A 22,582-nucleotide genomic window follows, 5' to 3' on the forward strand; every position below is an offset into this window, starting at 1 on the left:
TGTTTTGTGTCTATTTTATAAAACACTCCCCTCGAGTTTTGTGACTATATTTATAGATTAATGCTAAGGGGCACCACCGCATGAGATGATATATCTCTCTTGAAACAATTCAAAATCGAGTCCCACATATAATAAGAAATGTTATCGCTAATTACTCATAAAGTATATATCATATGGTGTTACACATCCTTAAGTTCTAAATTGCAACACTCTTATTTATAATGAAAACTTCAAGGATGAGAAGGGTACAATTAATTTAATTAGTGATTATATGGTTATAATTTTAAATATATATTTTAAGAAATACATAAAAAAAAAAAATCAAGATAATATCTATATATTTATATTTACTAAAGGCATACCCTACTAAAATTTTGAGAAAAAATATTCTTATTTTCATATAAAAAAATGGTCAAAATCCCAAATTCAAATCCCTTATTAATATATATAAATAAATGGGGTTTTTTCATTAATATTTCTATAACTAAGTTTTTTTTCATTTATACGGAAATTTAAACTTTTTTTCAATAATATATATATTATTTTTTTTCTTCAAGATTACGACTTAGCTTAGAAAATTATTTTGCTATTATCTATTTTCTCACTTATGAATTAATTACTATATAGAATATATATATATATTAATCTCAAATTATATTTTTTTCATTAATTCTGAAGTCCAAGCAAAGTTGATTGTCGTATACACTATACACTATTTTAGTCATATATATATATACATACATACATATATAGAAAATATTAAAAGCTAGGTTGTATTGTACTTTATGAATTATACTGCATTTGTTAACCATTCCACTACATATACCAAATTCATCTATTTTTGTCTTTCTTTATATATATATTTTGAATTATTTATATGCGTTACTTGTAAAAGCATATAAACAAATACTATATGTAGAAAAAAGTAACAACTCATCACTTCATTACAAAAAACAACTTCCATTATTTTTTTTTTAAAAATACTCTGTTTTGAGAGACTAAAACAGGGAAGTTTTATGGGTTGCTTAACGAGTTGCTTAAATAGTTTTATGAGTTGCTTAAGTAGTTTTATAAGTTGCTTAAAATGTTGCTTTATGGATTGTTTAGCACAAGTTATTTTATGTCTTGCTTAACAAGTTTTATAAGTTGCTTAACATGTTGCTTAAGGAGTTCTATAGATTCCTTAAAGAGTTTTACGAGTTGTTTTATAGGTTGCTTAATGAGTTGCTTAAAGAGTTGTATGAGTTGCTTATGTAATTTTATAAGTTGTTTAACATGTTGTTTTATGAGTTGCTTAACAACAAGTTGCTTAAGGAGTTTTATAGACTGGTTAAGGAGTTTTACAGGTTGCTTTATAGGTTGTTTAAGTAATGTTAACCGAGATTTTCGGCAACTATATTAATGAATACTATTTGCTAGTGATAATAATGAAAATGGGAAATCGACACGAGGTTTTTACATAGTTGGGGCGTTAACTAGCCTTAGTCCACGAGTCCATATATTAGAGCAAGAAGAAGCTTTTACAATGGAGTTTTCTGGCTATATCTGGACAGAGTCTCTGCCTTTTTCTTTTTTTTCTCTCTCTCATTTTTCCTGTTGTCCTCAGCTCATATTTATAAGCTGAGGGGGTCATCGGGTCTGGGCCGCATCCGACCCAGGCCCATCAGAGGAAAGTGTAGAGGGGCCCTTTCTAGTGAAGGCCCAATACAAAAAGATATACAATGCACATAATACAAACCAGCTAAGGCCCAATTAGTTGACCTGAGACACCAGCCTTCGCCCGACAAAACGGCGCTTGGGCTCTGATCACTTCGAGTCACGAGGCTGATTCAGGAGACAAGACCGGTCAGGGTACTTGGCTGCGCAGTCCTGACACATCAGTGGACAATCCCAATGCTGCCTTTTCTGCAGGCGAAAAGTGGGGGGACAATGCCCACGCGAACTGAGGCGGTCTCAGGATCCTGGGCGCCCGACCCTTCAACTGGGGAGGAGGCAATCCAGGTCCGTTTACCTTTGGCCTGCTACATTTACCTCGGGCCCGGATCATTCCAGGCTCCGGGACGGGGACGCGTAAGTCGCGACGCCCTGGGCGCCCCGGACATCCTCGGGACATTCCAAGCTGAAGATGAACCCGGAGGGACATCCCGGACCCTTCCAAACGGGCCCACTCTGGAGTTCCTGGGCCAGGCCCGAATGCCGAGTCGGTCCACTGACCGCGGGCCAGTGCGAAGACCCAAAGCCCTTCCAGGAAATGGGGATAATAAGTAATTTTATAAGTTGCTCAATATGTTGCTTTATTGGTTGCTTAATGAGTTGCTTGAAGAGTTTTATAGACTGCTTATGTAGTTTTAGAAGTTGCTTAACATGTTGATTTATTGGTTGCTTAACAAGTTGCTTAAGGAGTTTTATAAGCTGTTTAACATGTTGCTTAAAGAGTTTTATGATTTCTTAAGGAATTTTACGAGTTTCTTATGCAATTTTATAAGTTGCTTAACATATTTATTGAGTTGGTTAAGGAGTTTCATGGATTGCTTAACAAGTTTTTTTAAGAGTTTTATGAGTTTCTTAAGGAGTTTTATGAGTTGTTTTATGGACTGCTTATAAGTTTTATGGGATACTTATAGGTTGTTAAATATTTTTTAAGGTTAATTTGGTTGTTTATCCAAATTGATTTGGTTGCATTAACAAATTAATTAAGTTGTTTTTTTATAATAATTTAGAAATTATCAAAGAAATACATTAAATTTTTGAAAAATCATAAAAAGAATTAGACTTAAAAAAAATAAAACATCAATAATACACCATTTATCTCTCAAGTAGAAGCACATTGTCTTTTGCAGTTGTCATGTGATTAGCTAAGAGAGCAATAGTAGCACAAACAAGCAATCTTCTCATTGACAAGCCAAGTTTAGATTGTTCACTCTAATATTATTGCAACTAGTGGATGTATTTGAAGTGTTGGATGATATATTAATTCTTCTATCATTATATTTTAATAGTATGATAAGAAAATTAGATATTCAAATTTATAAAAGAATTATGTGTTGTTGGTGTTGCCAATTTACAAACACTTTAGTAAATATATTTATATGTGTGTCTATAAATATATATACTATGGACTTTGCACGTTGGTGATTAAATGTAAATAAGAATTTATGTATATGTATATCATGTGTACAAGTGAGAAAAAACATGTGAGAGAGACATTGTTTAATTGATAGAGAAAACCGTAAAAATGAAATGATTAAACTAATAAAGCTATAATTTTGCTAAATTTTGCTAAATGACATATATAGAAATGAAAAGAAATAAATGAGATTGTAAAAATGAAAAATAAATAAATAAATAAACCATTTACAGGGTAAATTCCCTAAATAAATATTATATAATTTTGTTAACAAAAGATATATATCATTGATAGAAATGTCAATTACAAAAGTCAAGATACGTGAAAGAAGTGTTATACAAATTTAAATGGAATGAAATATAATGAGTTTCAAAATTTGTTTAGTATAAGAATTTACTAAGAAGAATATAAATATAATAGAATGTTAATAAGAAGCACACTTAAATCATCATTCTAAAATCACCCCATCCAATTTGTTCTATAAACATCCAAGCAAATGTGGATTTAAAAGTATGGATAAAGATAGAATAAATATTTATAAATCTGTGTAAATTGATGAGAAATGAAAAACAAAGAAATAAAAATCATAGACCAAAAGATCATAATAATATTCTTGTAAATAGGGTTAAAAAAAACTTATGTGTGTGTTTAAATTACTTTACTTGCAATAGTTGAATGAAATATTTTTTTGTGCACAATCCACAACTAACAACTTCATGTAATTTTGGAATGGTCATGACTATAAAGTAATAACTAAATGGAATAACCTTTATTGAAGGTACTTCTATTTGATTCAAATATAATTTTTTATTCTTATTAGTTTCTCGACTCTTTTATTCGCTTTCTTTGAACTCATTGTATCGCATAATTGATTATATTTTGACCAAAATTTGGTTTAATGTACTATTTTGATCTATTTTGTAAAACAGAGAATCTGAATTGTTATTTAACAAAATACATGAACCGATCGCATATTCAGAAAAAATACAGGGTCAAACTTTTTATTTCCTTATTTTTTTTGGCATTTTTATGACTGAATCACTTTATTTTTTAAAAAAGAAAAACACATTTTACTTTACTCTTTACGTGTCTATGGGTATATATTTTGTCATCTACATAATAATGGCTTATGAATTCAATATAATTTATGTATTAGTTTAAAATTTTACTCTTTTTAGTTTATACTTCTATATTATGCCACCTGTATCAAATTAGTAGGAAAATATTACTTTGGATACATGTATATACTCGATAGTATCTAAATTTATGAGTGTTTTTGGATGCTTATTTGTATCAAATTAGTAGGTAAATGTTACATATATTTTTGCTTTTGAAATATCCACTTTGTCATAACTATGGGTAGTTAAATATTTGCCTTGATTTAGATACTTTTATATGTATGATGGTAACTAAATGTGGCATGTTATTCTTTAAAGTTCTCCTTTTATTACCTGGCAATAGCTACTTACTGGTAGTTAATTGATACTCTCATGTGTCAATCCCAATTATTTGGAACACATCCTATCCCAAATGTAATTATGGTATTTCTTAATTTTTATTATATTTTTTGGAGATCAATAAACTGTGAAATTTCCGAAAATTAGTAGTATTTTAATATGGCTTATTTTGGATTATAATGGTATGTATCAAGTTAGCAATAGCTAAATACTTAATAGCATCTAAATCTATGTCTTTTTTTTATGCTTAATAATAGTAGGAACATTGCTTTTGAAGGATCCCATTTTAAATACTTATGGGTAGCTAAATGTATGTATTTATTAATTTGAATATCCTTTCCAAACATTATATATCCATTGGTAACATACTTGCAAACATACTGTAGAAATGATGGATTTAACAACTAGAAAAATACTATTTCGTATCCATCAATAAATTTTTTTTTAAAAAAAACTTATTTTTTCTTTTCTTATTTTTAATTACATAAAAAAAAAACATATCCTATGGTATCCTACACACAATAAAAGCATAAGCTTCATTATATAAATAATTAAAAAAAAATTACTTTTTAGTATCCAATGAAAATAACATTATCAACATCAAAGTTTAAAAAAAGAAAAAAACTACTACTTATTATTTTATACATAGAAAATTATCATTTATTTGATTATATACTTAATGGTATTTTTTTTTATATAATTATATATTTTAGGGTAATATTAAATAAAATAAAAACTATCTTTAATTTTCTTATATATATAAATGAGTATGTAAGCAGTATCAACATCTTTCTAATAAAAAATAAGAACAAATACGTTGTATATCATATCTATTACAACAAATATAAAAGTCCTTAAATAAATAATCATAATAAACCTCGTGAAGGAAAACATTTATGGAATGCACATAAAATATACAAATCATAATATAATATGAGTGTTTTATAACATTGATAGAATGAAGGTTTTTATCACTACAACAAAAAAGGCCATTTGCGTCAGTTTATAACTGCCACAATTGATTTTTTGCGTCAGTTTGATATGTGACGCAATTGCCCATGACGCAAACCAGAGTGTCAATTGCGTCAGTGGGGCACTGCCACAAACTGGCATTTGTGGCAGTGCCCCACTAACGCAAACGCATGGCATTTGCGTCAGTGGGGCACTGTCACAAATCTGGCATTTGTGGCAGTGCCCCACTGACGCAAATGCCAAGCGTTTGCGTCAGTGGGACACTGCCACAAATGCCAGTTTGTGGCAGTGCCCCACTGACGCAAATGACACTCTGGTTTGCGTCAGTGGGGCACTGCCACAAATGTTAAAAATGAGTATTTTTTGCGTCAGTTGGGCACTGTCACATAAAGTATTAACCAGGGAAATTGCAAATATTTGTGCCAATTTCTCTGGCCTATTTTGATAAAAAAAATCAACACCAGAAACAAAAAAACAGCAGGAGAAACGAAAAAAACAACAGTATAATTTTTTTTAAACATTTATCTAGAGTTAACCTTTGTGATCAAAACTATAAAAGTAATTCAGATATCAAAGTTAATATATGTACTCTTGTGTGTTCTAAATTTCTAAGTATTAAACCTACTTAAAAAAATCAAATATTAAAATGCAAAGTTTAAACCTAAAACAATTACATAATCATTAATATAAAACTATCCAAAAATTAAAAAATCTGAAATTATGTCAATTTATAAAAAAAAAAATCACAAAAATTAAATTTAATTCACAAAAATTAATAAAATTGCACTTACTTGTGGTAATTGAGCAATGTGGGTTCTTGATGTAGAAAACCCCAAAAAACCAAGAAAGTTTATGGGTTTTCAAACTACAATCTTCAAAAATACAAAATCTATACAAAAAATTCAAAAAAAAACTATATATAAGTTACATAAACATATATAAATCACTATTTTTACATTAAAATTGAAATTTTTTTGATAAAAACGTACCTAGGTGAGCAAATGTCGAAGGAGGCGCCGCTGGTTTCTCTGGTTTTTCAAGCATTTTCGTTTCTGAACATTAGGTAAATGGGTCTGTACACGGGACGATGAGGGTTTATTTAGGTTATTCGGGCCGTTTGCGTCAGTGCCCCACTGACAGTAACGGCCGTTTGCGTCAGTGCCCCACTGACGCAAACACTCCATAGTGAAACGCGCGTTTCACTTAGGCGCTTGCGTCAGTGCCCCACTGACGCAAACGGGCCGTTACCGTCAGTGCCCCACTGACGCTGTTAACGGCCCGTTTGCGTCAGTGGGGCACTGACGCAAACGGCCCCATTAAACAGCGTCAGTGTATGTTATGACGCAATTGCCCTATCATTTGTGGCAGTGCCTAACTGTCACAAATGCTAATTTTTGGTCAACAGCGTCAATCAACTGCGTTGACTGACGCGTTTGACTGACACAATTGCCCTTTTTTGTAGTAGTGTATTAAAATCAGATACATTCAACATGAAAGTTGGGTAAAAATCTAAATTTTGTATTAGATTTGGATGAAACATAAAAAAAAAAGTAGGATAAACAATAAATGATTACCGAACGGTACAAAAAATACTTGATTTTTTCAATAATTCACGCCACCTTAATATTGGTTTTATCTTATAAGTTGGTTGCAGCTTCATGCTAGTTGTTGAAATAATAATATTGTTTTTTTAGTAATCAAATCTTATATAAAAAAAATTAGTAATAAATCAACAAATTGATTAAATAAGTTATTTTAGGTAAGTTGTTAAGTCTGTGAGTAAATTAAGAAATTATAATATTTTGTTAAATAAAATAAAATCAGTTATATATGACAATAATTAATATATTCTGATTATATTATTTTATCCCTAATAAAATTGTTATTATTTATTTTTATAAGTATAGATGTGTAAACTGTCCAACCTTCTACCCATCAAACCCACAAAAAATGAATATCAAGAAGGTTATGAAGGCCTTTCCATATAAAAATTGCACCCTATATTTTCTCAAAGTGAAACCATAGGAATATGCATGAATGAATTTATTTAATTAGTAGAAAATAGTGAATCTTAACACTAAAATGCCTAAAATCACCGTTTGGCCGGTGTGGTGGTGGAAGCACCCCTTATTTGTCAAATAGGTGCATGGTTCGAACTCAGCATGTACATTTGTATATATATACACACTTGAGTGTTGCTATTTGACATCTTAAGGTGTCCAATACTACATGAGGTGGCACATAGATAATTGTTCCATGTTGGTGATAGTGTTGCTGCTATTGTTTCTGTCCCCCTCGTGGAGAGGTCCTCATCAGTTCTCTCCCATAGATGTTCCTCGTGGGCTGTGAGATTATAAAATTGTATATAGCATTAGCGATTAGGGGTGTGCAGAAAATATCCGATCCAATAAAAACCGACCGATCCAAAAAAAATCCACCGCCAAAAATTGGATGTCCAATTACTATTGGATCGGATCAGATGTAATTTTTAAAAATCCAAATTGGATCGGTCGGTTGTTGGATGACCATCCGACATCTAATAAAAACTGATCGAACCGATCCAATTTCCATCCAATTACATCCAATACCTCACTATAGCTTACTATAGGCTTGCACACATGGGATGATTAAAAAAACCCTAAACTAAACATTACAATTAAATATTTTTATTATTTGGATGAGTAATTAGTGTTTTTATAATTGAAATAATATATATTTTTTAAAAATCAGCCTAAATAAAGGTTTTAAAAGATCGGATGGCTCCGATCTGATCCAACGGATAACCAATGGATGCATCCAATGGATGGAACTGAACCGATCCAATCATCCATTGGATCGGATCGGATCGGTTGATTCAAGATGATTGGATCAGATCGGTTCCAAAAATCCACATCGAATTGGATGATTGGATCGGATCGAATGGGCTTAAAAACATTGGATATCATCCAATGAACATCCCTATTAGCGATCATCAACATCTTCAATATACACATATATTGTAACATGTAATGATATTAAAATATATATATATGTATATATTAAAAAGCTAAAGGGGTAGGTATTTCTACAATGAAAAGTCTCAAAACTCCTGAAAAAACATTTTTTTTTTAATTTCTTGTTTTCTCGACATTGGCAACCAAATATTAGAAGCAACTGAGAATTTAGTATATGTACCCACAAAGGAGATGGTAAAAAAAGATATGTAAGAAGAGAGATAACTCAAAACTCCATTGATGAAAATGAGCAGTTGCAGGGAGAGTTTACAAAGATAACCATCAATGGCCCCTTTTATTTTTATTTGAATATTTAGGATATGTTCTGCTTCAGGGAGAGTTTGCAAATATGTTCGGCATCTTTACAACTGAATAATTTGCTGAGAAACGACAATGTTATTTAAAAACGACAATGTTATTAAAAAACGACAACTTTATTAAAAAACGACATTAATGTTGAAAACGACAAAAGTCTTAAAAACGAAAACCATGAGAAACGGCAGTTTTTTGTTTTTTTTAAACGACTTAATATATAATTTTTGGGACAGAATTAATTAATATAAGTTGAATACAAATATTATTAGTGTGGCATCGGATAACTTGGCGGGTAGGAAAGTGAAAACCATTATACAAATAAATAAAGAGTTTATGTTTTTTCTTATTATTTGTTTAAATTTTGTGTTTTAAAAAATTTATTTTTGGATCTTATATTTTGTAAAATTATTCAAAATGATTCCAAAACAAAAATTTAATAAAGACAAAATTGAATATAACAATACAGTTTTTAAGCAGAATAATTTTATTTTGTTCTGAAATGTTAGTTTGGTGAATTATTTGTGATTTTAGTTGAGAAAATTTTGACAAAAATCGGGTTTAGGATTCTATTTGAATTATTTTACAAAATATAGGGTCCAAAAAATAATTTGTCAAAACACATGATCCAAATAAATAATAAAACAAAATATAAAGTCCAAAAATGTATAAACACGTAAATATTACAAATATACATTATATTTACATTCCAAAAATTTATAAACACACCTTATTTATATTAAAAATTCATATAAATATATATTTTTTAAACTTATGCTCAAATTTTTCCATTTTTTTTCATGTTTTGAAAAATACACATAAATAATATATATTTTAAATATTTAGATAAAAAATATTAAAACAAAAAATATATAAAAAATTGTTAAAATTAAAAAAATTATATACATTATTTAAAAAATATATAGAAACAAGAGAAAATAAAATTATTAAAATTAACAAAAAAAAAATTAAAGAATGCCAAAAAAAAAATATTGAGAAGAAGTGATAAAAACAATTTCAAAAATATTTTTTTAATAAAAATGGGGTGTCTTTTACTTTCCTATCCTCTCTTCTCCTCCGTACAGTGTATACTCTCTTCTCTTTCAGTTCTCATTCTCTACTCCAAATTCGTTCCGTTGCTCTATCTCCATGTCATCCGTCGTTTTCTTCCTCGCCGGCGGCGCCCACTGGTAATCCCCTGCATTTTTCTCCCTTTAGTTACTGCGATCTGATTATTTTTTCGTTTGGTTTTTCTGGGCAACGTGATCTTAATATTAATTAGGCACCAGGTTTAATGGGTTGTTTGTTTGTTGAATATAATCTTTTTCCTAATTTTTTTTGAAGATTTATTTCTTACCAAAGGAGAAAAGCTTTTTTTTGCATTGGGAAAAGGGAAAACAGTGCATAAGAACCCTTGTGGACCCTACACCCAATTACAAAGAGTAGTTCTATTCATTTGTAGGATTCATGGTCAATGAAGTTATAGGATTCACAGCAAAGGGTGACCAGTTAAATATACTAGTGGATTCAATGAAGGGTCTTTGAATACCTTTTCCAAATCACTATCATTTGAAACTTATGTGTCTTTCATAGTTGTCTGAAAGGCATTCAATAAACTAGGGTGTTCCCCAAAAGTTGAGCTGATAAAAAGAATTAAAAGAAGAGATAGTAGCATTGAAAACTTCAACTGCCCTTTATCAAAATTTCCTTCTCGTTCCATATATATTATATTTGCATTCATTTTAGAGTTGACAGTTGAGTTTTAGCTTCTATTCCATACCAGTACTCAGGCTCTATCCAGGTCCTCCTTGGTCAGCAAACAAAGGGGGGTGTCCCATCTGCTGTGAGTGAGATCTCATTGGCCATAAAATATGACAAGCCCATTTTAGTCTTATTAATATTTTATAGTTAATTCCTTCATTGATTATAGCTTTTGACACTTTAATGAGTTTTTTAGTTAGGAGAAGTAGGTGTGCTTATTAATTGGTTTGAACTTCTCAGGAATTTATGCCTCATTGAAAGAACCAATGAAATGGATTACTGGTAAGATTTTTGTTGTTCATAATTAACTGCTTAATCCAATGTATTCATGCAGGTTTAACCTCACAGTGGAAGTTTCAATGGCCAGAAAATCTGGTCCGAGACTAACGATGCTATCTGTATACCTTTATATTCCCAATATCATTGGTGGGCATTGGATTTTATTTATTTATTTTGGGTTCTGTACTTAAGATGAAAATAAATATTGGGCTCTTATTTACTTTCTTTTTAAGTTCTTTTGAACTAAATATGATCTCTTATATAAATATATATACATAATTGTGATTTTCATCTTTGGTAACTGTAATTTTGGGCTACTTTATAAATATAGTTTTTGGGAACACCCTAGTTTTTATGCTTTTCAATCAAGTATAAAACGCATCCAAGTTCTTGTTGATTTTACCACTGTAATATTCACATAGGTCGTTAGAGAAATACATTAAAGCACCCCCTTGATTGGATCCCTAGAATATAAATGGCGCCCTCTGCTGTGAATTCTATGAATTAATTGATCAACTCTCTTTGTAATTGGGTTCAGGGTACATAAGGGTTCTTATGAACTGTTTTGCCTTTGCCCAATGGTTTTCCAACAAAAAGCTTTTCTCCGTTCTTTATTTCATTAGGTAAGAAATAATCTTTAAGACCTATTATTTTTTTGTTTTATTTTCTTAAGCACTTGCTTATAGAAAGTGTATTATGTGATTGAATGTGCTTTTTTCAGCTTTGTGTGCGATGGCATAGATGGTTGGTGTGCTCGGAAATTCAATCAAGGTAAGGAACTATACATTAACATTTTGTGGAATATCTTTATATATTATAGGTAGGAGCAACAAACAGTAGTTAGTTTTCAACAATGTTTGGAATGTAACAAATAATTTGTTTTCTTTCTTTCACTTTGTCAGTTTCTACATTTGGAGCTGTTTTGGACATGGTAACAGACAGGTGTCTTATCAATCTCTCCCCACCCCCACCCTCTCTCTCGCTCTCTCTCTCTCTCTATATATATATATATATAACATTTGGAGCTGTGTCAGTATTATTGGCATATTTTTAACTAATTGGTGTTGAACACTCTTGTCCTTACAAGGTTTTGATTCATGTGCTATATATCTCAGGATTAGCACTGCTTGTCTATTGGTAATCCTTTCCCAAGTGTACCGGTAATATTACATTTTTATGGTCTTCATATTTTATAAAAGTTTACATAATTTATGTAAGCTTTATAAGTTTTTGTTTGGTGTTTAATGTAGGCCTGGTTTGGTTTTCCTCTCATTGCTTGCCTTAGATATTGCCAGTCACTGGTTGCAGATGTACAGGTAATTGTCTTTGACTCCGCTGTTTATTATTTGGTCTTCTTTAAACAGAGTTGAAATTTCATCCAAACATTTTTCTTTTCTCAACTCTAATGCTTTTCATTGCAGTACTTTCTTGTCGGGCAAGGTTAGTCATAAAGATGTAAAAGATAGCACTAATTGGCTTTTCAAGTTATATTACGGAAATAGGATGTTTATGGCTTACTGCTGTGTGGCTTGTGAGGTAATTTGCTATGTCTGTTTGGATCAAGCAGTTTTCTGTGTCTGCAACAGTGCTCTAATCTTGACTAATTGTGCTCTGCAGGTTCTTTATATATTGTTATTTCTTCTAGCAAAGAACGATACTGAGAATTTGATGGATGTAAGTGATTCTGACAATTGCATCGTTTGTTAAATTTCTGTGTGGATGTTAAGTTGATTTATGCTGATATCTTGATTTCTTTTTTTTTTTGGTAACCGAGGGTATCAGGGGCCCCACCCCCACTAATCCCTCGAGGTCCTGGCGCTAACCCCAAGTGGCACATTGGCCCCAAAGGGTATTTTTGTCGACCGGAGACTGCCCCAGTGGCCCCAATAAGTTTTTAATCACTCGTGGGGAATCGAACCTGGGATGGGTAAGATCCTCAAGTTCACCCTTACCACTTGAGCTACCTCTTGGGGTTCTGATATCTTGATTTCTGACTTCCTCTTTCAGATTTTAATAAGTTCAGCGAAACAAAATGCACTGCTTGCTATTCTAGTTAGCTTGAGTTTATTTGGATGGGCGGTCAAGCAAGCAGTTAATGTTATCCAGGTAATGCCTGGTACTTTTATAGCATCTAAAGTGGCAAGGAACAAGATTTTATCCTATACTTTGATAACAAAATGCTTGAGTTGAGATTATTTTAGTCACAGTAATCACTCAAAGTTATGAAAAATTCTTTAGATAATTCTCTTCAAATAATTGTTCTTAATTAATGGGTGTGTTCTGAAATTCAGTTGAAGACAGCTGCAGATGTGTGTGTGGTTTATGACGTTGAGAAGAATAAGCCCTAAAGCTTATAAATTTCTTATACAAATCAAGCCGGCCCCCCATGTTCATACTCTGTTGCTTAGATATTTTTTACTGGCGCGCCACGAAGATTGCCCCTATCAAAGCAGCTAAAAGAATTATCGAAATTAAATGAATTCAAATGGAAGAAAAAATTCCGTTGATAAATGAATTCTAATCTGTTGACTAATACTTAGCAAGTCGTGCTCTATAGTCTGGTTTGATCTTGTAATCCAAATAATCCCATATCATGACGTATATAGTCATCCTAATTAAATTTCTATTTTAAACATGGTGTAGATGGGTTTGATATTAGCAATTAATTGTAACAGTAGGTGTACTTTGATGACATGTTTCATCTTTGTTAAATTTACTAATTTACCCCTCTATTCCCATCATGGGGTCTGTAAATTGTGAGTTAACATAGCCTTGTTATGTTTGGTTATGTGTGTGACATGTTACACCATAATTTTTTATTTTTACTAATCATAAACGTTACATTGTGTAATCTTTTAATTTTAATTTTTTTAGATGATGTGGATTTCATTGTGTGTTATTTTATTGCAAATAACAGATATTCTAAGAACTTGCTTAATGAAACTCTCATGAGACAAATCAACAAATTTTATTGAAATCTTATTTTGGGCAATAGAACTTGCTTAGGGCATCGCAGCCATGACAATCATACAAAATGATTATATAATGAACGTAAATTAACTCAAGTCTAAGTTTAAATCATTACGAAATTTTCGTTTCTAAATTAATCTTAAATTTATTTTAGGGTTTACTCTTATCTTTTTTTTACTTCTCACCATTTTTTATTAACTAAATATTAATAATAAAATATTTATATAAATTGAAATCTTCATTTAATATTTAGAAATAAGAATTTAATTAGTTTATTTTTTAAGAAATAATTTTGTACATATTTTGATTTTTATAACCATAGAAATGGAATATTATGATTTAACTAATAATTTTCATTATGTAGATCATGTTTCTTAATTTTGAATTGTTATGTTTATGATGAAGTTTCTTTTTCGAAAAAAACTATTTATTTTTTTTTAATTTATTGATGAGTGTTTTTGTCCTAAACTGTTTTTAGAAGACGTGTAAAAAAAAGATTTAAAAATTTATATAGGGTGAAAAAGTGAGAAAAAAAATGTATATATATAGAAAGAAATGTTTTTTTTTTAAATTTTAATAAATTGTATACGATACATAAATAAGCTTTCGTGGGAGGGAAATATTGAATACACATTTATGAGGTACAATATATGTTAATTACTATATATATATATATCAATGAATTAATATTGAAAGAAAAAAAAAAAGGAAAACACTATAAATGCAATTATTAATTCGTTTACTTTGCATATTTTTCCACAACACAAATATTATGATTAGAATCGTGGTCACAATAAGTAAAATTGCAATTTCATGTTATATTCTAAATATTGATACAAGTTAGCTTGGGTCAGGTATATACGTAATTACACACATACATATATATATATATACATATAATATATTAATTGTACTTACGTACGTACGTACATTATGCATGCATGCAGCGCAAAGGACAATATAATGGACAATGGTGGATTTGGTAGGGCAAAGCTATTTTAGTATTTTACAGAACTGTACACTGCCATTTATTTTCTTATTGTGTTCCATGTTTGATCTCTCATCGAATTTTATGTACTTCATGAAAGAATATATAGCTATTTATTAAGTTAATATTTTTAAAAATTATAAATATATGAAATAATTATAGAGAATTTTTTTTTATATATATTTCAAACTATATTTTAACTTCATACATAAAAAAATGTTTATAATATTTATTACAATATTTTTAAATAAATTAAAATTATTATTATTATTATTAGGCTAGAGTGCAAAATAACTTTAAAAAAAAAGTTATTTTGCCAGGATGCTTTTATTATTATTATTATTATTATTATTATTATTAGGGTTTATATATTTTTAGACCCTATGTTTTATCTCATTACCTATTTGGACTTTGTGTTTTTACAAATTACTTTTTGGATCCTATGTTTTCTAAAATAGTTCAAAAAAAACCTCAAACCCGATTTTGATCAAAGTTTTTTGAACTAAAATCACAAATAATTCATCAAATTAACAACTCAGAACAAAAATACAGTTATTCTGCCTAAAAACTGTGTTGTTATACTTAATTTTTTGTTCATCAAAATCAGGTTTAGGAGCTTATTTGAACAATTTTATAAAACACAGGGTTCAAAAAATAATTTATTAAAACACAGGGTTTAAACAGGTAATAAAGAAAAATACAGGGTCTAAAAATGTATAAATCCTCGTTATTATGAAAAGAAAGAGACATTATATATATATATATAAATATTGATTGCATACCTGTACCTTTATTTAATTTGTTGCCATAATATGCTATTTTCATATTCTTAATATGACGATGATATTATTGCCTTGATCAAATAAGAAAATAACGGATTACAAATATGAAACCATATAAATGCTATAAGATATACATATATTATATTGCCTTGATCAAATGATCCAATTTATACATTACAAGTGAATCCTACACAATATTGATGATGACCGGATTCTGCTGGCTATATTTTTTGTGTTTACATTTATAATAGAGATCTTCTATTGTACTAATTGATGAACAAAATCATATCTAAATCTAGTGGTTATATATTTTGGATATTCACAGTCATAATATGATATTTGTTTAAAAGTTACACTTATTAATACCCTTTTTTTTTTTTTTGTATTAATACATAAATCTACAATTTTAGTGTAATCGTTAATACTCACCGTTAATTGTCCATTAACTATCCATAGTTAATATTATTACCGCAAAAAAAAAAATTTGAGTATTATCGCCGCCAATGTCCTTATATTTTTTGTTGTAATTAAAAATAATAATGATAATAACACTTATAATTTTGTTTACAAAATCTTCACACTTTCTTTTCTTTTCTTTTTTTTTTTTGTCAGGCTCACACTTTCTTTTCTAACAAATGCATATATATATATATATATATATAAATATATATATTTGCTTTTCAATCTTCTTCTCTTCCCATGAGTCAAAATTTGAATATACAAAAATATTAAATTCACATAGAAAAATCTCATATTAGAATATAGAAAAAGAAATAATATATAATATAATATTCTATTTTGATTTGATCATTTTGCAAAAAAGTTATGAGTCCTTAGTGTCATTATAGATATTCTTAATAAATGAAATCATGATATTCATATATATGAATATAGTATAGAAACTGATCTCTTCAAATATTCTATCAGTAAGTTTTTTTTTTGTTTGTCAAAATCTACCATATCCGTAAACATATTGAATTCTCATTATTTTATAAAAATAAAATTACTAAAATAAATTAATTTTTTAGTATATATTAATAAATACTATTTTTTAATACAAAAATATATTTTTTTTCCATAAAAGTTTCCATATACAATGTGGATTTTTTTCATATATGTATGTAAACCCAATAATTTTCCAAGGATAATATACTATATATATATATATATATATATATACGCTTCTATGGGAAATATTGAATATACACATTAATGTGGTAGGATATATATCTTAATTATTCTATATATGGTTATGAATATTAAACGAAAAGTAAACGTAAACACTATATATATATATATATATACGTTGACACATACGGATCAAATAATAATTTGTGCCTTTTGTGTTGAGTTTGAATATATTTCCACAACACAAATATATATAATGGGTTTTGAAAATATTAGAACCGTGGTTACAAGGAGTAACTTACTCACCTTGGCAATTTTATGTTATGTTCTTATTCCAAATATTGATTTTGCTGATGGAAGAAGATTACATAAGTTTGGCAAGCGCAAGGGAACCATCAAAACCATAGAGGTTTGTTGTAACCTTTTTTTTTTCCATTATTATGTATAAAATATATTTATTTTTTTGGGTTCTTTTCCAATATTTTGACTAAATCTTACAATTTATCGCCATTTTCCCTTATATATATACTTCAGTTTTTTTAATTAATTAATTGGCAGAGTGATGATGGTGATGTGATCGATTGTGTTGATATATACAAGCAACCTGCTTTTGATCATCCACTTCTCAAGAACCACACCATAGAGGTTGTTGCTTTCTTCTCTTATCATCATTAACTATACTTTTGTCAATATATATACAAATATATATTAGGAAGAACAACTAATTTTTTTTTATAATATCGATGCATAATTATTTTTATTTTTATACTTAGATAAATATAATTTTAAATTATTTTATATAACGGTGTATATTATAAATATTTAGAATATTCTGCTATAATTTTTAAAAAATTCTAAATAATTTACGAAGCCAAAAATATGTTCAAACTATCAAATTATACATATGTATAAGAGACAATTTAGATCGTATTTTCGGTACCATAATTTATTCGAAATTTTATAAAAATTTGTAGGATATTCAAGATAATTATAATGTATACCGTCATATAAAAATTTTTGGAATTATATCTATCCAATCCAGATGCTCTAAAAATAGAAAAAGATGGACTATATATATATATATATATATATGTGGGGCTTTAGTTTTTGCTATAGAACCTAATATCTGATGCATTTATATATACAGCCAAGTTCAATTCAAATAAATCGATTAAAAGGGGAAAATGATGACTCACTAAAGGAATTACAAGGATGGCGTAAGAATGGAGAATGCCCAGAGGGAACAGTTCCCATTGTTCGAACACCAACATATGCTATATATGGTCCAAAAACCCATTTTAAATCTCATTATTATATATCTTCACTACTTAATCAGACCCACGATTTAGCAAGCGCAAATCAAGGTCACGAGGTACCATTATTATCTTTATTGTACTTGTTTATTTGGCATAATAATACTTGTTCGAGTTCTAGTATTAATCTTTTTGTTTTTTGTTTGGTTGAATATATGTATATATATATATATATATAGTATGCTCAAGTAACGATGTCGGGTGGTACATACTTTGGAGCAAAAGCAAATATCAATGTATGGAATCCAGATCCACACGGATCGATGAGTGTTTCTCAAATTTGGGTTACGTCATCATCTAAAAATTATGACGAAACTAATTCTGTAGAAGCTGGTTGGATGGTAATTAAGTTCTTCTTCTTCTTCTCCACTACTTAATACATATACTCTTCGATTTAATAACTTAATTTGGGGTTTCTTCACAGACTGGTAATGGTGAGCCAAGAACACGATTCTTCATTTATTGGACAGTAAGTTATTTATTAGCTAATATATATTTATATATATATAGATTTATGTATAGGTATATATAGAGCTGTGCAGAAACGATCCGATCCAATAACCGACTGATCCAATGTCAACCGACCGCTAAAAATTAGATATTCAATCGTGATTGGATTGGATCGGATGACATTTTTAAAAATCCAATATTGGATCGGTCGGTTCTTGAATGACATGTAAATACAATAGATCCAACCGACCGATCGAATCCAATAATGATCCAATACCATCCAATTAATATTCAGATAAAAAATATATTATATATTTTTTAAAGTTAAAATATATTATATTTTATTACATTTACTGTTTACATATATTATATTTGATGTACTAAGCTTTTTTATTTAATTATGATGTATTATTGTAATTTTATGTTGGATTCCTACAAATTATTAAGATGTGTTGTAAACTTCTAAATCATTACAATTAAATATTTTTATTATTTGGATGAGTAATTAGTGTTTTTATAATTGAAATAATATATTTTTTTTAAAAAATCAGCCTAAATAAAGGTTTTAAAATATCAGATGGATCCGATCCGATCCAACGGATAACCAATGGATGCATCCAATGGATGGAAACGAACCGATCCAATCATCCATTGGATCGGATCGGATCAGATCGATTGGTTCAAGATGATTGGATCGGATCGGTTCCAAAAATCCAACATCCAATTGGATTATTGGATCGGATCGGATGGGCTTAAAAATATTGGATGTGGTATATATATATATATTTAACATTATTGATAAACTTTTTGATGTGGTGACTTTGATTATCAGAGTGATGGGTATAGAAACACAGGTTGTTACAATCTTGATTGCCCTGGTTTTGTACAAGTAAGCAGGATGGCTGCTATAGGTAGTAAACTGAATCCCATTTCCACATATGACGGGAAGCAAAACGTTATAAATGTTGTCTTAAACCAGGTATTTATATAAATATATATACATATAAAGTCATTACTTTTGTACCAAGACTAGGATTTTTTTTATTTTTGGTATACGGATAAATTTATTTATTTTTATTATGCTTGTTCTAATTTATTAAATATTATATAGGTATTTTAAATTTAAGTTTCTTGCTAATTTTTTTTAAATAAAAATTTGTTGGTAATTCACAATAGATTATATTATATGTTTAATACTATATTATTCTAATAAGTTTGTTTAAATTTAATTAAATTTTATTTAAGTTATAAATATAATTTTATTATTTTTAAATAATTATCATGGTAAAATATATCAAAAATATCATATTTTAATTTTTTTTAATTGTTTATTTTATTTTATTTAAGTTTAAATGTTTACAAATTACAGCTAAATGTAAAAAACTGTTAAAACTAATAATTTTCATTATCTACACATTTATTATATAGATATAGATTTATATATATATAAAGGCATTACTTTTGTCCCAAGACTAGAGATGATTTTTATTTATGGTATTCGGAAAAATTATAATCTAATTTTTGTTGTGATAAATGATAGTTATAGTAAATATTTATAATATGCTTGTCACCAACGGTTTGACCTGTGATTTCGGCACTATAAATTATTTAGTATAATATAAAAATATATATATAATTTTTCTAAATACAAAAAATAAAAACCATCATTCTGTTGGAAAAAAGTAATGCACTTAACTTATAAATATACATAAATTATAAGTTAAGAATATGTATAATATTAATTTTGAATAATGTAATGCAATGCAGCACAAGGAGAGTGGACAATGGTGGGTGCAATATCAAAATGAGCCAATAGGTTATTGGCCCAACTCCATATTCACGACTCTGAAGAATGGGGCAGACCTCCTGAGTTGGGGTGGCGAAATTGTCAACAACGGGATTACTCATCACTCGGAGACTCAGATGGGGAGTGGTCATTTTCCGGCCGAGGGTTTCGGTAGAGCAAGCTTTTTCAGTAATATAGGCTACTTCGATGGCTCCGGATTCATCAATGATCCCGAAAAACTCACCCCTTTTGCTTCCAAGCCTTCTTGCTACGATGTCAAAGTAGCTGCCGACAAGGCAGATTTAGGAACTCATTTCTTCTATGGTGGTCCTGGCTATTCTGACAAATGTCCAACTTGATCATCATCATCGTCATCGTATTTATATATATACTAGATACAAACAACCAACAACCGTGTAATATACACGTTTGCTTAGTTTTATTTATAGAATTTATTAATTATTTTTATTAAATTTATATTAATGTCATATAAATTTCAAATAAATATCATATTTTAATTAAATAATTTATTTATTTTTGTTTAAGTTTATGTTTGTTCTAATTTTTGAATTTGGGAGTGACAATTATATATTATATGTTTAATATAATATTAAATATTATATATAATATGATATTATTCTAATAAGTGAGTTTAAGTTTAATTAAATTTTATTTAAGTTTTTAAAATAATTTTATTATTTTTAAATAATTATCATTGTAAAATATCTCAAAAATATCCTATTTTAATTTATTTAATTATTTATTATTTTTAAAAAATTATCATTGTAAAATATCTAAAAAATATCATATTTTAATTTATTTAATTATTTATTATTTTTAAAAAATTATCATTGTAAAATATCTTATTTTAATTTTTTAATTATTTATTTTATTTTATTTAAGTTTAAGCATTTACAAACTACCGTTAAATATAATAATATTCTGTTAAATATAAAAATATTCCGTTAAAGTTAACATTAAAAAAATAAAAAACCGTTAAAACAAAAAATTTATGTTATCTACACACTTATTATATAGAATAGATATATATATTAACGTTTTATTGTTTTTTCTTATATATGCATCCACGTATCTATATCTAAAAATGATTTATTATGATTTTGAGTTTTAATGTATTCCACTTTCAAAATAGATAAATAAATAAAGTTTTGATGGACTTCTTTTTCCTAACCTAATTCTGTCATCTCAATGATACGTACGGATCTAGGGATTTAACATATAGGCAAATTCACAATAGACAAATCTCGTAAAATTAAGAATATAGAAAAGGAAATAATTTAATAATATTCAATTTCGATTTGATCATTTTGCAAACAGGTCATGAGTCCTTAGTGCCATTATATTCTTAATAATAAATGAAATCACCATCTTCATCAATCAAGATTTTTTGTCAAATTAGTGTTGTGTCTAATCAATATAATTATAACACTTCATATTTAATATTTTATTTTTATAAACATATTCACATACCGACCATCACTTGACAAAAAAATATATTTATATATATACACACCAACCACTAGGATCCACATTAAATACATAAACAATATCTTTTCAAGACAGAACTAAGCTAAATCACATTGTTCTCCATCAACAAATCTCCTTATCACTCCTGGAAAGGGAAAAAAATAGAGGGTGAGCTTATAAAATCTAGCAAGAAAACAACTAATATTAAATGACCAATAGTTTTAACAAAATCACTACATGGTTAGTTTTTAAAACATATCATGTATAAACAAAATAGAGAGACCACAACAACCAAGAGATAAACTACATGTATACATCACACCGTCCATTAGGTCCTTAGCTCCCGATACCCATCATAAACAACCGATCGACATTCTAAACCGGGTAGCCAGGCTTGATAACCACCATAAGAGGGGGCTCAAATCATACTATGTACAAGTCACAGGTCTTTACATCTACTGATGAGTGTACACCTAATCTACCTACGATGACAATGATACTTGGTCATGAAACAATAATATGCACAAATCATGATCAATATAAATCTCATCAATATAACTAAATTCAATAAAATAAGAATAAAAAATATTCCTCTTATTTAATAAAATTGAGCAGCTTAACGGTTTCATGTAAATAAAATAAAAAATCATAATATGCTTAAATAAGTATATAAAAAAATCTTTGATATTCAATGCCCTCAAACATACAAATATAATAAATTCATTGATCAAGTTGAGTCCGTACTTCCTTAGGATTATCAACCTTTATCCAAAAAG

At 28.6% G+C, this 22,582-nt stretch overlaps 2 protein-coding genes across 5 annotated transcripts; both read left to right on the forward strand.

Annotated features, from left to right (window-relative positions):
- The first annotated feature begins 9,816 nt into the window (after positions 1–9,816).
- Positions 9,817–13,774, forward strand: LOC133794133 (probable CDP-diacylglycerol--inositol 3-phosphatidyltransferase 2). 4 transcript variants are annotated; one of them, XR_009875120.1, is made up of 12 exons: positions 9,822–10,051; positions 10,957–11,048; positions 11,440–11,524; positions 11,623–11,672; positions 11,804–11,843; positions 12,017–12,061; positions 12,152–12,217; positions 12,323–12,437; positions 12,519–12,575; positions 12,684–12,828; positions 12,909–13,007; positions 13,193–13,774. XR_009875120.1 is itself a non-coding variant. In XM_062231333.1 (11 exons), exons 1-11 carry the CDS (start codon positions 10,011–10,013, stop codon positions 13,247–13,249), a joined length of 747 nt encoding a protein of 248 aa, XP_062087317.1. In that variant the 5' UTR covers positions 9,830–10,010; the 3' UTR covers positions 13,250–13,774. The 4 variants fall into 4 exon arrangements, 1 of the variants encoding a protein (XP_062087317.1); XR_009875121.1 differs by having other exon boundaries at positions 9,817–10,051; positions 12,347–12,437; positions 12,519–12,828; XR_009875119.1 differs by having other exon boundaries at positions 9,823–10,051; positions 12,519–12,828.
- Positions 13,775–17,025: 3,251 nt separating this feature from the next.
- LOC133793616 (protein neprosin-like) lies at positions 17,026–20,677 on the forward strand. Its single transcript, XM_062230927.1, has 4 exons — positions 17,026–17,178; positions 17,328–17,414; positions 19,365–19,511; positions 20,300–20,677. The coding sequence occupies exons 1-4, from the start codon at positions 17,026–17,028 to the stop codon at positions 20,675–20,677; spliced, it is 765 nt and encodes a 254-aa protein (XP_062086911.1).
- The last annotated feature ends 1,905 nt before the right edge of the window (positions 20,678–22,582 follow it).

Source organism: Humulus lupulus, chromosome 8 (assembly GCF_963169125.1).
Source record: "Humulus lupulus chromosome 8, drHumLupu1.1, whole genome shotgun sequence".
Lineage (NCBI taxonomy): Eukaryota > Viridiplantae > Streptophyta > Magnoliopsida > Rosales > Cannabaceae > Humulus > Humulus lupulus.

Bases quoted from the DNA above. Each gene is read 5' to 3' on its own strand.
- LOC133793616 (XM_062230927.1), top strand. From the start codon at position 17,026: ATGGGTTTTGAAAATATTAGAACCGTGGTTACAAGGAGTAACTTACTC. The intron at 17,179-17,327 runs GTTTGTTGTAAC...ATTAATTGGCAG, and splicing joins GAACCATCAAAACCATAGAG to AGTGATGATGGTGATGTGAT. The intron at 17,415-19,364 runs GTTGTTGCTTTC...TTTGATTATCAG, and splicing joins TCAAGAACCACACCATAGAG to AGTGATGGGTATAGAAACAC.
- LOC133794133 (XM_062231333.1), top strand. From the start codon at position 10,011: ATGTCATCCGTCGTTTTCTTCCTCGCCGGCGGCGCCCACTG. The intron at 11,844-12,016 runs GTGTCTTATCAA...TATATATCTCAG, and splicing joins TTGGACATGGTAACAGACAG to GATTAGCACTGCTTGTCTAT. The intron at 12,438-12,518 runs GTAATTTGCTAT...TGTGCTCTGCAG, and splicing joins ACTGCTGTGTGGCTTGTGAG to GTTCTTTATATATTGTTATT.